Raw genomic sequence first — 13,267 nt, forward strand, 5'->3', positions numbered from 1 at the left:
ACGGAGACTCTCAAGACCATCCTGCCTCATACCTTGACCTCTGGCCTTTCCTCCAGACAGCTCTGCTTTACATACTCACTCGATGCCACATCTTCCAAAAAGATCTTCTTCACCACACTTTGTCAAACCAAAGTGCTTCTTAGTCTTGCAAATTTGAGGAGAATCTACTTTTCTGAGCTTCCTCTGGCTTTCCTCCTCTCACGGAGACTCTCAAGACCATCCTGCCTCATACCTTGACCTCTGGCCTTTCCTCCAGACAGCTCTGCTTTACATACTCACTCGATGCCACATCTTCCAAAAAGATCTTCTTCACCACACTTTGTCAAACCAAAGTGCTTCTTAGTCTTGCAAATTTGAGGAGAATCTACTTTTCTGAGCTTCCTCTGGCTTTCCTCCTCTCTTGGTCCTTTGCCAATCGATCAGCTGAGAAGCAGCCATCCTGGCTTTGCAAGACAGATAGGGACAAAGTCACCTCAAACACACCCTTTCCGAGACACTCTCTTCTGCAATGGCACCAAAGACCTCTTCAGTTAGCAAGCCTAGGCAAGGCTCTGCAGTCACAAAAGGTGCCCTGTGGCAACGTCATGTCTGAAACAGTGTCAGAGCCAAAAAGACAGCTTAAACTAAGAATGTTAGCAGGCAGCAGATAACTGGGGCAGGGGCAGTATCAGAAACTGAGCTCTTGGGCAGAAACTACTACTGAGAGGTACACTGGAGCAGATGTGGAGGCCATGATTAACTTAAATTTTAGCTTGGGAACTGAAAGGAAAAGGAAAGAAAAGAACTCCTTTTTTCTTCTAAGGTAGGCAGTTCTGTTGGTATTGGCTTTGTGGGCTTTCTGTTTGCTTTTACCCACCTGTGCAGCCAGGCGGGCTGCTGTTACAAAATGAACACACCAACCTGAGGGCCCACATCCTTCAGCTCTCAGGGTCTGACTTGAGTGCAAATCTCTTGAGAATTCCAAGGGAAAACAAGAGCACACCCGTAATCCAAAAGGAAAAATAGAGTTATGCAGTTCCCTGGAGAAGTTCAGAGTTGCAGTGCAGGCCACAGCATCATGCCAAGGATGACCATTTTCTACTTCTAGTTCTTGGCTGACCCCACAGACTGGGTTCTTTCTTATCTCCCTATGAATGAGAAGGACAAGCCCAACCATGTTACCTTGCTCCATCCAGATCCTCCAAGTAACCAACCTTTTCCCCTCAAGGAAGCATCTTCCCCAAGTCCTCCTAAAGACAACAGATCAGCACCCTGGGGAGTCAAGGGCTTCTTAGCGGTGCATTTTATATGACTGCTTCCCCAGCAGAGGTTCCTCCAAGTGTCTCTGTACGACTGCTACGTAACTGCAGTACCACTTGCACTTCCTCATTAATCTGGAAAAGCTTACGGACAGCAGCTCTGTCAGCAGTGAAACTCTGCTCTTTCACTGGTCTGCTTCTCCCTCTTTCTCTGCATTCAGTTTTGTCTAATGATTTCAAGCACGTCTGACCTCTAACTGTGTAGTCAGGAAGCTGCAAAGAGCAAACCATCATACTCTGTAACATGAAGTACAGAGCTTATAGACTTCAAGAAAGAAACAAAATATTTATTGACAGGTAAATCTAAATATCAAAATCATCTTTCAGGGGTCTTACACATCCTCTCGGGATCAAGGCAATGCATTTTTAACCAAACGGGACTGACTCTTTAGCATTCACAAGCCTCAAAACTGAAACAAAGTAAGATATGAACAACTCTGACATTCCACTTCATTCTAACTCTTAAATATGAATTCTGAAGGCATACCAGTCAGACATTAAAAGGCTCTTAACATATATCCTGTCAGCCATGTTAAGCTTTCTCAGGTAGAGCTTTATGCATTTTGACTGCACCATTATTCCTGCAAATGCAATAAACTCAAGAATCAAGTCAGCCCTAACCTATCGAATAAATGTTTGAAACACTGCACCACCAACGTAGCAGTAGCTTGAATCTGAGTAAGAGAAGAAAAACCTCACCTTGCTTAACAGATCAGCAGTTAACTAGAAAATTTTAAAAGACAATAATTCACAGGTATCTCACTTCAAGGATGGGCAGCAGTGCAGATTTCTGTTTTGGGCAGCTTGAAAGCATTTACTCTCTACAGGTTTCTAAACGTATTTGTGTTATTGAGCTGCTAGAGTGTGACAGTCCATAAGATCGCTCTGATGTAAACCCAAAAGCCAGGTTACTCGGCTAACTGACAAACACCATATGCTCTATGTCAAGTCACACACAGAAACCTCCTACACCTGACTGCATTTATGGCAAGGATGCTTCTAGAGCACAGACTCAGGAGGCCTGTGTTTGGTTGGTCTCAGTTTAAAAATCTCTCTCCAGGTCCTTGCTCAAAGAACACAGCACCTGAGGGCACCACATCCTGCTGACTACTGCAGAGAGAGGGAACCGCATTTTTGCCACCCTGCTCTGTCTTGCCTATCAAAACAGCTTTGTCTGGAAGCTGCAGAAGGGAGTGTGTCAGCACAGATCTAGGAACAGAGCTACGGAACTGCTGTGGCAGAATTAAGCAAGAGGATAGGAAGCTTGTATAACATGCAATCAACAGATTATTTCATTAAAGTTATCAGCAAAAATGGTTTTAAAGACCTTCGCATTTTCACAACTTATAAAAAAAGACCACAGTTTGAGAGGCAGTTTGGACCATATACCAGTGAGAAAACTATTTGCAGACATGCCAGCATTTTTAATCTAGTATAAACACTTAAGATCTCCTTAGTAACAAAATCTGGCTTCCAAATAAACATTTTTTCAGAAGGCAACACGAATACATGCCTGAACAATCCATATGAGATTTTATTAAAATGTCTGTTTGCTGGAGAAAGAAACAGATAGGAAGGAAATCCTATAACTGGAATTTATCACAGGCAACATCTTTTTCACTAGAGTCATGAGGGCAGTTCCCAAACCAGAAAAACTTGAAGCCAAACTGGAGGTTTGTTAGGCATAACTGGCAGGGTTTGGGTGGCAGAAGACTGACTGCTAGGGTCGCCCCTGTGGTCCCAGTTCAGCAATGGGTGGACTCAAGCTACCATGTGCCAACACTGCAACCACTCGGGCATAGTTAAGAAAGGGCCAAAGCCACTGGGGGCACTGGACACAGGAGTAGATGGGGAGGTGGTGCACAACAGGAGACATGAGAGGGAACATGTGGAAGGGGATGTTATTTGGCAAAGGGCTGGAGACACCCGCTTGGAAAAAGGCACTTCATGCCACCTCCTAGGGGACTGAGGCCCACAGAGAGGCCCACACTGGAGCAGAGGAAACAAGTAAGAAGGAAGGAACTGCGGCAGAAAAGAGAAAGTAGCAGCAAGTGGCAAAAAAGAAACTGCCATGCACTGACCACATCTCCTGTGCCACCTCTCACCTCACCTGAGGATAACGTGCAGTGAAAAGAAGGGAAGGGGAGACTAGGGAGGGGAGAGGAGAAGTGTCTGGACGTAAGTTAAACCTAGGGAAGGTAAGGGAGACATGTTTGTGAAAACAGCTTGTCATCTTCATTTGTCTATAAATGCCTAAATTCAAAGAATTCCCACTTCGGAAACAGAGGCTGCATGGGCTTTGGTAGCTTCTTAGAACCTCTTGCTTCTCCAGATTTATAGCCTCTCTCTACATTAACAGAGAGCCTTTAGAGTCATTTTACAATACATTTCATGAACGGCTTTCAGTGCTGTCCCATCAGCCCATTACAGTTGTTTTATCAGCCCATCAACATCACCACCAGCCAGGTTAAAGACTGACCCAGCTTTGGAGCTTCATCCCTCCTGCACTGAAAGAAGGAAGTTCATTCCTGAGCCTTTCCACAGGAATTTCAATGGCTGTACTGGCATAATGTAAAGACCACACAGGAATACCTCCTTCGTGGCTCAGTGAGAAATAGGTTTCACTCCATTTCACTTTACAATAAAGTCCCATCTACACTGGCAGTGCATGAAGAGAAATCAAAATCTTCCTATTCTGGCTGGGATGGCAAAATCAAAGTAGAGATTCACAGAGTAGGTTTGGCCATATATAGTTACCACTGCGAGATGTGAAACCTCAACCTTCATGAAGCTGTATTCACATCACCCCTTAGAGACAGGGAACAAATTTGCTCAACTCTGTATGTTTGGTATCATACTTCTCATATGTACATTTATATGTACTTTTTGCATACTAATAGAAAAAAAACAGAGTATCTACCCCTCTTACCTGAACTGCCATGTTAATTTATGCTCATTTAGAGGTCTGCATGGTAGATACTTTTAAAAACAGGCATCCTGTTGTCAACATTTGTTGCAGAAGTAGTACTTACTTTTCAACTTACAACAGCTCTTCAGCTGTTACCATGTGTTCTCCCATAGGCATGGAGAAGAGCTCTAATCTCTTCTCACTCGTGTCAATACACTCCAGACCAACTTGGGCAATCATAAAAGTCACAGACTATCTTAAGCCTGGACAAGGTGATCCTTGAAAAGCTATCAGCTCTTGTAGTCCCTACTTATCTCCAGAAATTTCCCTTGGGATTCTTCTAAGTAGATCCCACAACAGGCCAAAGGCTGCTTTCCTGAAGCCCAGGGCTGTGACCCTGCATTTTGACTTATTCCCACTCCTCTCAGGAGCCTGAACTCTACCACCTCATGGCCACATCCCTGACCAACCCCTCCTTGCCTGCAAGGATGAGGTCCAGCAGAGCCTCTCTCCTTGCCAGTTCTACAACCACTTCTGCCAAGAATTTACCACCAAGGCACTACAGAAACAGCCTGCACTGCTTGTGCCCTGCTCTCCCAGTAGGTACTGGGGTGCTTTAAATCCCTTATGAGGATCTGGAGCTGTGAATATGAGGTTCTTTGCGGTTACCTCAAGGCTTCATCTACTTCTCCCTGAACAGGGAGTCTGTAGCAGACACACACCTTAATGTTGTCCATGACAGCTGGCCTGCCAGTCCTGGCCCACAGGCTCTTGACTACCTCACTGCCATCTCTAGGCAGAGCTCAGAGGCTTCCTCCTAGCACCTGCTGAAAGGGTGCATCATCCTCCTTGATCATGAGCTGACCAGGGCAAAAGCCCAAAGCACCATTTGGTCAAGAACAGCTGACAGAGCTTGTGAGAAGCTGCACCTCTAGGCCGCAATGGCATCCAAGTTAGATTGTATCTTAAGACTTGCTGTTCTCCACATATACTTCGGACATTTCACTCATTCCCTCCAAGAACCGCAGCTTTCTTCTTTATTTATATTCTTCTTCCCTACAATAATGACAATAAACTAACATTTTAATAGCAACAAAGAGGTAGCTGCTAGTTATAAAATCTGGTGGAATTTAGAGCAATCCAGCTAACACTGCCTAAAATTTCTTCTTCCCTCTAGCAGAGGTGTGTGTCAAACCCAGTAGATGTTGACTTTACAGCCTGTTTCAACTTTCCTGCTGCTTTTAAGGAACCAGAGCCTCTTTAGTCCCAATTGATCAAACTGGTTGGCATAAATAGTTGCATCTTTTTAAAGTATCTAAATTAGGTTAAGTATTTAACTTATTTTTGTATTGCCAAACTAAAGAGAAGGATTCTGAGAACAAAAACACCTTGTTCACTTTATTCTGCTGTACATCATGGTCCAAACCTACCACATATACCTTGCCTCTCTCATTTGCTTTAAAAGTATTATAAAAGGTATTTACTCAGCATCACTACATCTGTAACACCACCATGCATTAGTAACATGAAACCCACAGAACAGGCTTAATTTTATTGATGGCGGAACCTATGTTAACTAGTCTTGGCTTTTGGATACTGGAGGGTCTACCAGTATTGCTCAGCTAATTGATAACAAGTCATCAAGGGTGAGAAGGGAAGAATACCGTAACACTCTTATTACACCAGGTCCAGCCCACTCATCTGTTCACATCCAAGAAACCCCACAGTGTCCCAAAAGGAGGTCTGCTCCTTATCATCTGACAGAAGGAAGCCTTCAGTGATTCACCTGCCTATTATAAAGACTATCCTTTCCCCTTCAGCCTTTTCTACGCTGTAACAAGACTGCTAAGTCATTTGAGTTTTAGGGTTACACTACAAAGCAATAACCTAATTTGATTTGAAAAACAAAACAGTTTCAGAGTGGGCTCACCACACTCTGCCTGCTTCCTGAGGGGCGGACATACCTCTTTTTGCAAAGCATCATCAGGTTGAGCAAGTCGAACAGCTGCTTCACTTTCAGATGTCTTCCCGGGAAACGATGTAATCTCTGGGAGAGATGACCACCTCTCTAGGGAGTGTTCAGTGACAGAGTTGAATACAGAGCTGTTTTTATTCAGAAGGCTTTCCACCTTCCCAGCCTTCTCCTTCTTTTCAGCAAAGTCTTCCTGGTTATCTCTATCATCACCCACTGAAGAGTTGAAGCTGTTTTCTCCTGCCATCATCAGGCCCCAGTCAGTATAATCTGTGCTCTCCTTCTGCTCATGTTTGATGCTCATCTGAAAGGGGTCCTGTTCCAACTCTTTATAATCATCCATGTATTCAAGTGTCTCCTCAAGGCTGGGATCTTTGCCAAGCAGAGACAGCTCCTTCAGGCTACTCACCTCCTCAGATGGCTCATTCTGGAGTCCCACAGAGTGGATCATGCTTGGAATCACTTGCCCAAATCCTAGCAGCGAGGCTGGCCTCTGAGAAGACCTCAGCACAAAAGTAAGATAGGACTTCACAGTTTCTATTTTTTTAGGTTCACAATTCTCTTTGCGTTGGCAGTTCACGATGTAACAGCGTCGTTCAAACATCCAGGACAAATCACAACCAGAGAGGTCACAACAGGCTGCGATGCAGTCGGACACTGACATAGCATGAGGAACTCGCATAATTTTAGTGGTTTCTAAGTTGGGAGATATTACTGCACCTGAGTACGTGGCTCCTTCTCTGCACTGCTCACAACTGGAACCTGAAACAACATCACCAAGATAAGGCACAACACTACAACCAAGCCATAATACCGTTTACTGTGACCAGAAACAGCTTATCACAGGACAAAAGATAAAGACAAGTGGTGCCCTGCTCAAATAAACTCACTTCCTTTCACTAATATCACCATTACTTTTTTTCCAGCATGTCCCTTTGCAGTAGTATTTGTACTTTGGAGGACTTTCCAGTGTAGGATCTTGGTATGTTTTGGAAATTACTTTACGCCCTTGCTACAAATAGATAAAAGAGATTAAAGTGAGTCGCCAATACTTAAGAACAGGGCAGGGAACATGAAAAAAAATCATGAGGTACCTCTATTATCCTCAAACCAGAGTGAGCAAAACCTGTTTTAAAACAAAGGTCAAATAAGATGCTGTAACAAGTCATTGTTTCATATGAGGGAGAAGGCAGCAAAAATCTACACAGGAGAAACATTTGCCATTTCACTTGAACTTCATGGACAGTCCCTCACACCAACATAATTGCTGGGCTTAATTAAAAAGCTGGATCAAATTATTGAACTTTTGCTGCTTTAACCATTAGTTCATGTGAAATCCCCAGAGCGTGCTCCAGGAGCACCTTCCTTTCCTTTGCGGTGAAGTTGTCATCTTTTAGTATGACATCAAAATCATTTTTGTAGCACATCACAGACCGAGCGCGAAGTGTTTAAATCAATACAAACATTTTGGAATAATCCAAAGCTCTAACCTGAGGCCAGACTTCAGTTCCTCACTCATTCCGATGTCAAACAAAGCTTCAAACCTCACTCTGCCATTTTCAGTTTGATACATCAGCTATCACACTGTAAAGTCAGCCTCCCATGAAATTAATGGCGTTTCATTAGCCATAAACAGAAACAAGTTCAGCATATTCCTAAAATAATGCATGACTCTGAACCTAAATCTCCCTAGCAAGCATCCTAGCCACAGACCTTAACTACCCCCTTTCTCAAATGTCAGAAAGCCTTGGTTTCTATCCTGATAAGGAACGGAAAAAACATTAAGCTTCAGAATTTATGTACAATGGGAACGCTATTTCCCTGCCAACTCTAAATTAGATCTAACAATGTAATCCAAATATCAAAGTAATCAAAATTTCATCTCTTCCTTCAGCTAGTTACACCCGAGTTAAATTCTAGCAGTAGGTGGGCAAGAATGGATTTAGCAGGTTATTTCAGCCTGACACTAGATGTGCCCATTAATCGCCTTCAGATGGAAAATGTACAAGATCTACTTAGAGTGAACTTAATCTGCTCTCTAATTTCATATTCCTCTTCACTCTGTCCAATCTTCAGTCTGCAACAGGCTCAAGTAAGAGACAGTGAGGTCTCTTAATCACAGAAAATTTACTGAAAGCGTGCCACATGAAAAGGCACAGTTGTGTCTGCTAAGACATTCATTACCTGTTGTCTGAGGTCGTAGCACAGCTATTTTCCTTTATTTAATTGAACTCAGAAATTAAACCACTCCTTCTCTGACCAGTAATGGCAAAAAACAACATCATACCATTCTGTTTACTGTTTCAGAAGGTTACCAAGAGGAAGACTGCTACCCTTTACTACGAGCCCTGAAAGCCTCTGGTGCCTGGGCCAACAACAGTCTAAAGTTCTGCAAGTGTTCCCCTTCTTTTAGCTATCCCTTGTCACATCCACAGTAGGACAACATTGACATATCCAGAGACCTAGTCAGGGAAGTTGGTTACCCAAGAAAAGACAAAACACATACCCCCCACCAAACCCCTAACAGTCATACTATGCAATATAGCTTCATTTTAAAGAGATTCATTCCTTTAGCGGGGAAAAATCCACACCCTTCTTTTAGCTGCACACTGCCACTCTTTCATGTCCTGGTGCATAAGTTCACCAATAACAAGAGCCCAGCAAAAACACAGCTGCTCCTCCATCACACCTGGCTGTAGACACACAGACTAACTCCAAAAACGAGCGGATGCTCTCCCCCTCTCTGGCAGGTTCACACAACCATAAGCACTTGAATGACTTAGAGGCACATATTCTGTAGTCAGTAAGTAGCAAATTGTGACAGTGACTGGGTATGTCACGGCTAATTACCCCAGTCTGAGGTATCCCCTTGTGGGCTGGTCTATTTGTTTTCCCCAGAAGCAAGCAGTACAAGAAGAAGGGGCAAGAGGGAATGTGCAACAGAGGAGAAGAGCTCAGATCCATACCTTGCACCAAGAAAAGTCACATCTGAATCGCCTCCCACTACCCTCTTGCTGGCAGCACAGCACTGAGGGCTCACATGGCACTTTATTCTCACAGACTGAAAGCCTCTACGTGAGCACAGAAGCTCTGTCCCATCAGCGACACTGGATATTCACGGTTAGAGACTAGAAGATAGATATACTGGTGCTGCCATGACATCCCCCAGAAGGAAACACACAGATCACTTCCAACACAGGTGTGGACAGTGTGAACCCGGCATACCGCATAACTCACTATAATCTCAGATCACAATCAGGCACTACACCATCTCGTCCCTCTGGGAAGACCGGTGTGAACCAGAACACATTACTAGAACATCCAGCCACAGCAGCACAAGTAACAAAAAATGTACTGGGACTCCAAGCTAGTGGTTCCACTGCCATTTCTAAGGCATACCTATGTTATAGTCACGAGAAAATTCTGGCCAATTAAAGTAGGTACTTGTTCCAGCAGTAGAGTTAAAAGAACACTTTGACCGATCAAGGTAGTTAAAGTGGGTTGATGATTATGTAGTTAGAATAGGTATTTGTCTAAGCTACAAAGTTAAGAAAAAGACTGCAAGATATATTTGTATAAGTACTTAGAGAAGGCACATACCATGCTCGAGAGAAGAATTAGACAACAGCATGAGGGATAATAGCTGTGGTCAGACCACCATAATAGAACAGAATAGGCCGTAACTTTTCTTTTTTCTTTATGTCAAAATTATATAGAGGTAATTCAATGTCTTATATGGCGTGACAGCGGGGAACCAATCAAAGTGAGGGGCAGAGTAAAAGGTGATCATCTTGTGCGTGCTCGTATGATTTCGCTTTGTTAAAAATGTATAAATAGGCTGTGAAAATGTATGGGTGTTGGAGCACAGTTAGAGGAGCTACCCTCTGCGTCTCCCCAGCGCTGCAATAAAGAAGTGCCTGCTTATCTGCAACTGCGTAAATAAGTTTTTCTCATCGTGATTGCGACCCCGTCAACACCTATGTCTTGAAGTGTCCTTTAACACTCCTGGCCTGTGTTTTATGCGTTAGATACATGGGAAGTAAAGCATATTCGTTTCATTCTTCAAAGTCCAAGACCAGCAGTAGTAAAATGTGTTGAAAATTGATGGCTGGTAAAGTATTTAGAAATACTCTCCTCTAGAGTAAAGAAAGGGATACTGGTGATGTCTAGCAAAGACTCTGGGAGGTCATGCAATGTATGGCTGGGCTGCATGGAGTTAAAAACAGGAGACTAGACTGCACACCTGTGAGGGCAATTACCTGCCAATCCATCACTGCAGTTTTTGTTGGAGTGGCTAATCGCAGAACAAAGCGCCACAGTATGAACACATCGTAGGAGAAAACAGAGGCAACCACAAGAATGCATTTCTGCAAATTCAGTGGCATTTCAATAGCAGTATTTTGCAAGGTCTGCCTCAAATGCCAGCTAAAGATGAGAGCTAGACTGAATTGAATCCAAGGTGATGGATTTCCAGTTGCAAAGTAGGTTTTCTAGCAGGACCTGTGACCCCATGGATAAACCACACTGGAGCAGTCTGTTCCTGGAGGACTGCACCCCATGGAAAGGATGCGCTCGAACAGTTCATGAACTGTAGCCCATAGGAAGGGCCCACGTTAGAGAAGTTTGTGACAGACTGCATCCTGTGGGAGTGTCCGCACGCTGGAGCGGGGGGAGTGTGAGAAGGAAGGAGTGGCAGAGATGAAGCATTATGAACTGATTGCAACCCTCATTCCTCATCTTCCTGTGCCCTCCAGGGAAGGACTCAGAAGAACTGGGAGTGAAGTTGAGCCCGGGAAGAAGGGAGAGGTAAATTTGTTCTTACTTCTCATTATCCTACTCCAATTAATTTGCAATAAAATAAATTAACTTCCCTATGTCAAGTCTGGTTTGCTTTTGGCTGTAATTGGTCTGTGATCTCCCTGTCCTGATCCTGACCTGTGAACTTCTAATCATATTTTTCTCTCCTCTCTTGTTGGGAAGGGGAAGTAATAGAGCAACTTGCTGGGCAGCTGGCAGCCAGACAAGGTCAACCCACCACACTGATGAAAAGCAGCCAAACACTATTAGCCAAAAGCCACCATGCACAAAATAAGAAACCAAATAAGTGTTATCCGAGTAGGAAAGAGTAGCCCACCTCAATTTCTTTTGACTAACCAGAGCATATTCTTCAATATCCTTCTGAAGGTATTCACTAACAAGCCTATCTCTCTATTCTCTTAATGATGAAATGTCAAGCCTTTCTTATATTAAGTTAGCCTTCTCAATTTCTTATGCTGAAACAAGTGGTAAGAAAACTTTTTTTTTTTAAGAAAAAGTAGCCTTTAGAAGCACAAGTTCATGTGCAAAGTAAAACTGCTGAATGGACATCTAGCAACTTCCTGCGCCCGAGTCAATTCACCTTAAAGCATGCACAAAAATTAAGTCTTTTTGACTTAAAGGTGAGCATCCACTGACGTATTTCAGCAAACACATACTAGAAATCAGCACGTACCTTTAGTTAGAGTCAATGTTAATTGGATTGAAAATATCACAGATTATTGAGGTGGAAAAAAATACATACTAAAACTTACACCAAAATAGCGTGCGGTATTAGAATCTGTTGGCCCTTCAACACTGCGTGCTGGTACCTGAGATACAGGCAGAAGCTTGGAATACACTCAGGTTGCTGGATGTAATAGTCTTGATCTCAGATAAATCAAGAGAGGGGAGCAAAATTGCAACTGAAGAATGAAAACAAGACTTTCTATATGCACATGGAGGATATTCTAGCCTGCTAACAATTAACAGCATTATCAAAAGCATAAAACTGTTAACATTCTCTACAGCCAAAATTCAGCATTTACTGCGAATCAAGTTGCTGTGTTTTTCTTTCTAAAGATACTGACAGGGACTCTACAGCAGGCACGCAGTATCTCATAGGACAGCACTGTATTTATTTACAAAAGGCATATTTACTATAGCAACAAAATCCTCAGCTCTGTGTTCTCCTCAAAAAGACTGGCACTACCTCAGGGTGATCTTGAGGACTTCTTCAAATCAGCTATGAACACAGCTGTAGTAAATGCTTATCCTCTCTCATCTAACATTTCCAAATTCAGTAGTCAAATAATTTAAGTCCTTGCACAGTAGCAAGCCTCTCCCTCCCTCATTAAGCAGCCAATCGTGTTGATATTACAGGGGATGAAAGCCAGATAACTGAGTATGACTGCATATATTTTTCTGTAGCTGCCATGTCAAAACTGCCTACACCAGATTAAGTTGCCATATGACACAAGGGCAGTATTAAGAATTACTATCATTCTTCATCTGTCTGATTACAGAAATAATTTACCTATCTCTGGCTGAAGCAGAAACTTACAGGACTTTTCCATTGGTCTTTGAATGGAAACATGTGTCTGTAGAAGGGATGATGAGGTAAGATGTAAACAAATGCATTTATGCTTCTTGTATATCAACCCCTTTATGATAATTCCAAAGAAAAAAGGTAGCTTAGAACACCAGTAACACATAATTCTTAAATTGCTGTCTTGCAAGAGAAAGAGAGGGAAAACTCTGAACTCTCCCACTTTTCCTCCTCTTGCCCTACACATCTTCCCTGAAACTGCTCTGAAATAAGCTATAAACAGCTACTCACAACCGCTTTCCTCTGTTGCAATCAACTGCCTGTTATGAAGCTGTATCTTACAAGAACTTTTTGCACTGAGGAGTCACAAAATTTCCCAGCTCTTGCCTTATTCATATTTCATTCACACTTGCATACACACTCCAGGAGCATTCGCTTCACTCATTCAGTGTGACTCAGATACATGAGAAGTAAACTCCTACCTGTTATTGCCCATAGTAACAGGCAGAGAACATCAAGTCCAAATGCCATGCTGCACCAGGAAGGCAGTGAGAACTGCTTTTCCAACCAGCTGTGTTGAAATTGTATGTCTTAACATCAGTTTCCTCTAATGCTGTTTAGTACCACGCTGTGGCCGTGAAACACTGCAACAGACAGCACAGGAAAAAAATAGGTCAGATGTAAGCATTAATTCTATCCAACATCAACAAAAGCCCCCTTGCTAAAGCAGCTGCAAAGTGCCCAGA

At 43.1% G+C, this 13,267-nt stretch overlaps 1 protein-coding gene across 1 annotated transcript in view; it reads right to left on the reverse strand.

The window, feature by feature from the left end:
- Window positions 1-13,052, reverse strand: part of KIAA0319 (KIAA0319 ortholog) — a gene marked incomplete at its 3' end in the record, with an annotated part of 31,789 nt that extends 18,737 nt beyond the window's left edge. Inside the window, exons 1-2 of the mRNA XM_010190745.1 lie at window positions 13,004-13,052; window positions 6,171-6,940 (exon numbers count right to left, since the gene is read on the reverse strand). Of these exons, the coding sequence (XP_010189047.1) occupies window positions 6,171-6,940; window positions 13,004-13,052 (819 nt within the window). The remainder of the gene's footprint in view (window positions 1-6,170; window positions 6,941-13,003) is intronic.
- Window positions 13,053-13,267: the final 215 nt, after the last annotated feature.

This window comes from Mesitornis unicolor, unplaced genomic scaffold (assembly GCF_000695765.1).
Source record: "Mesitornis unicolor isolate BGI_N332 unplaced genomic scaffold, ASM69576v1 scaffold318, whole genome shotgun sequence".
In the NCBI taxonomy this organism is placed as follows: domain Eukaryota; kingdom Metazoa; phylum Chordata; class Aves; order Mesitornithiformes; family Mesitornithidae; genus Mesitornis; species Mesitornis unicolor.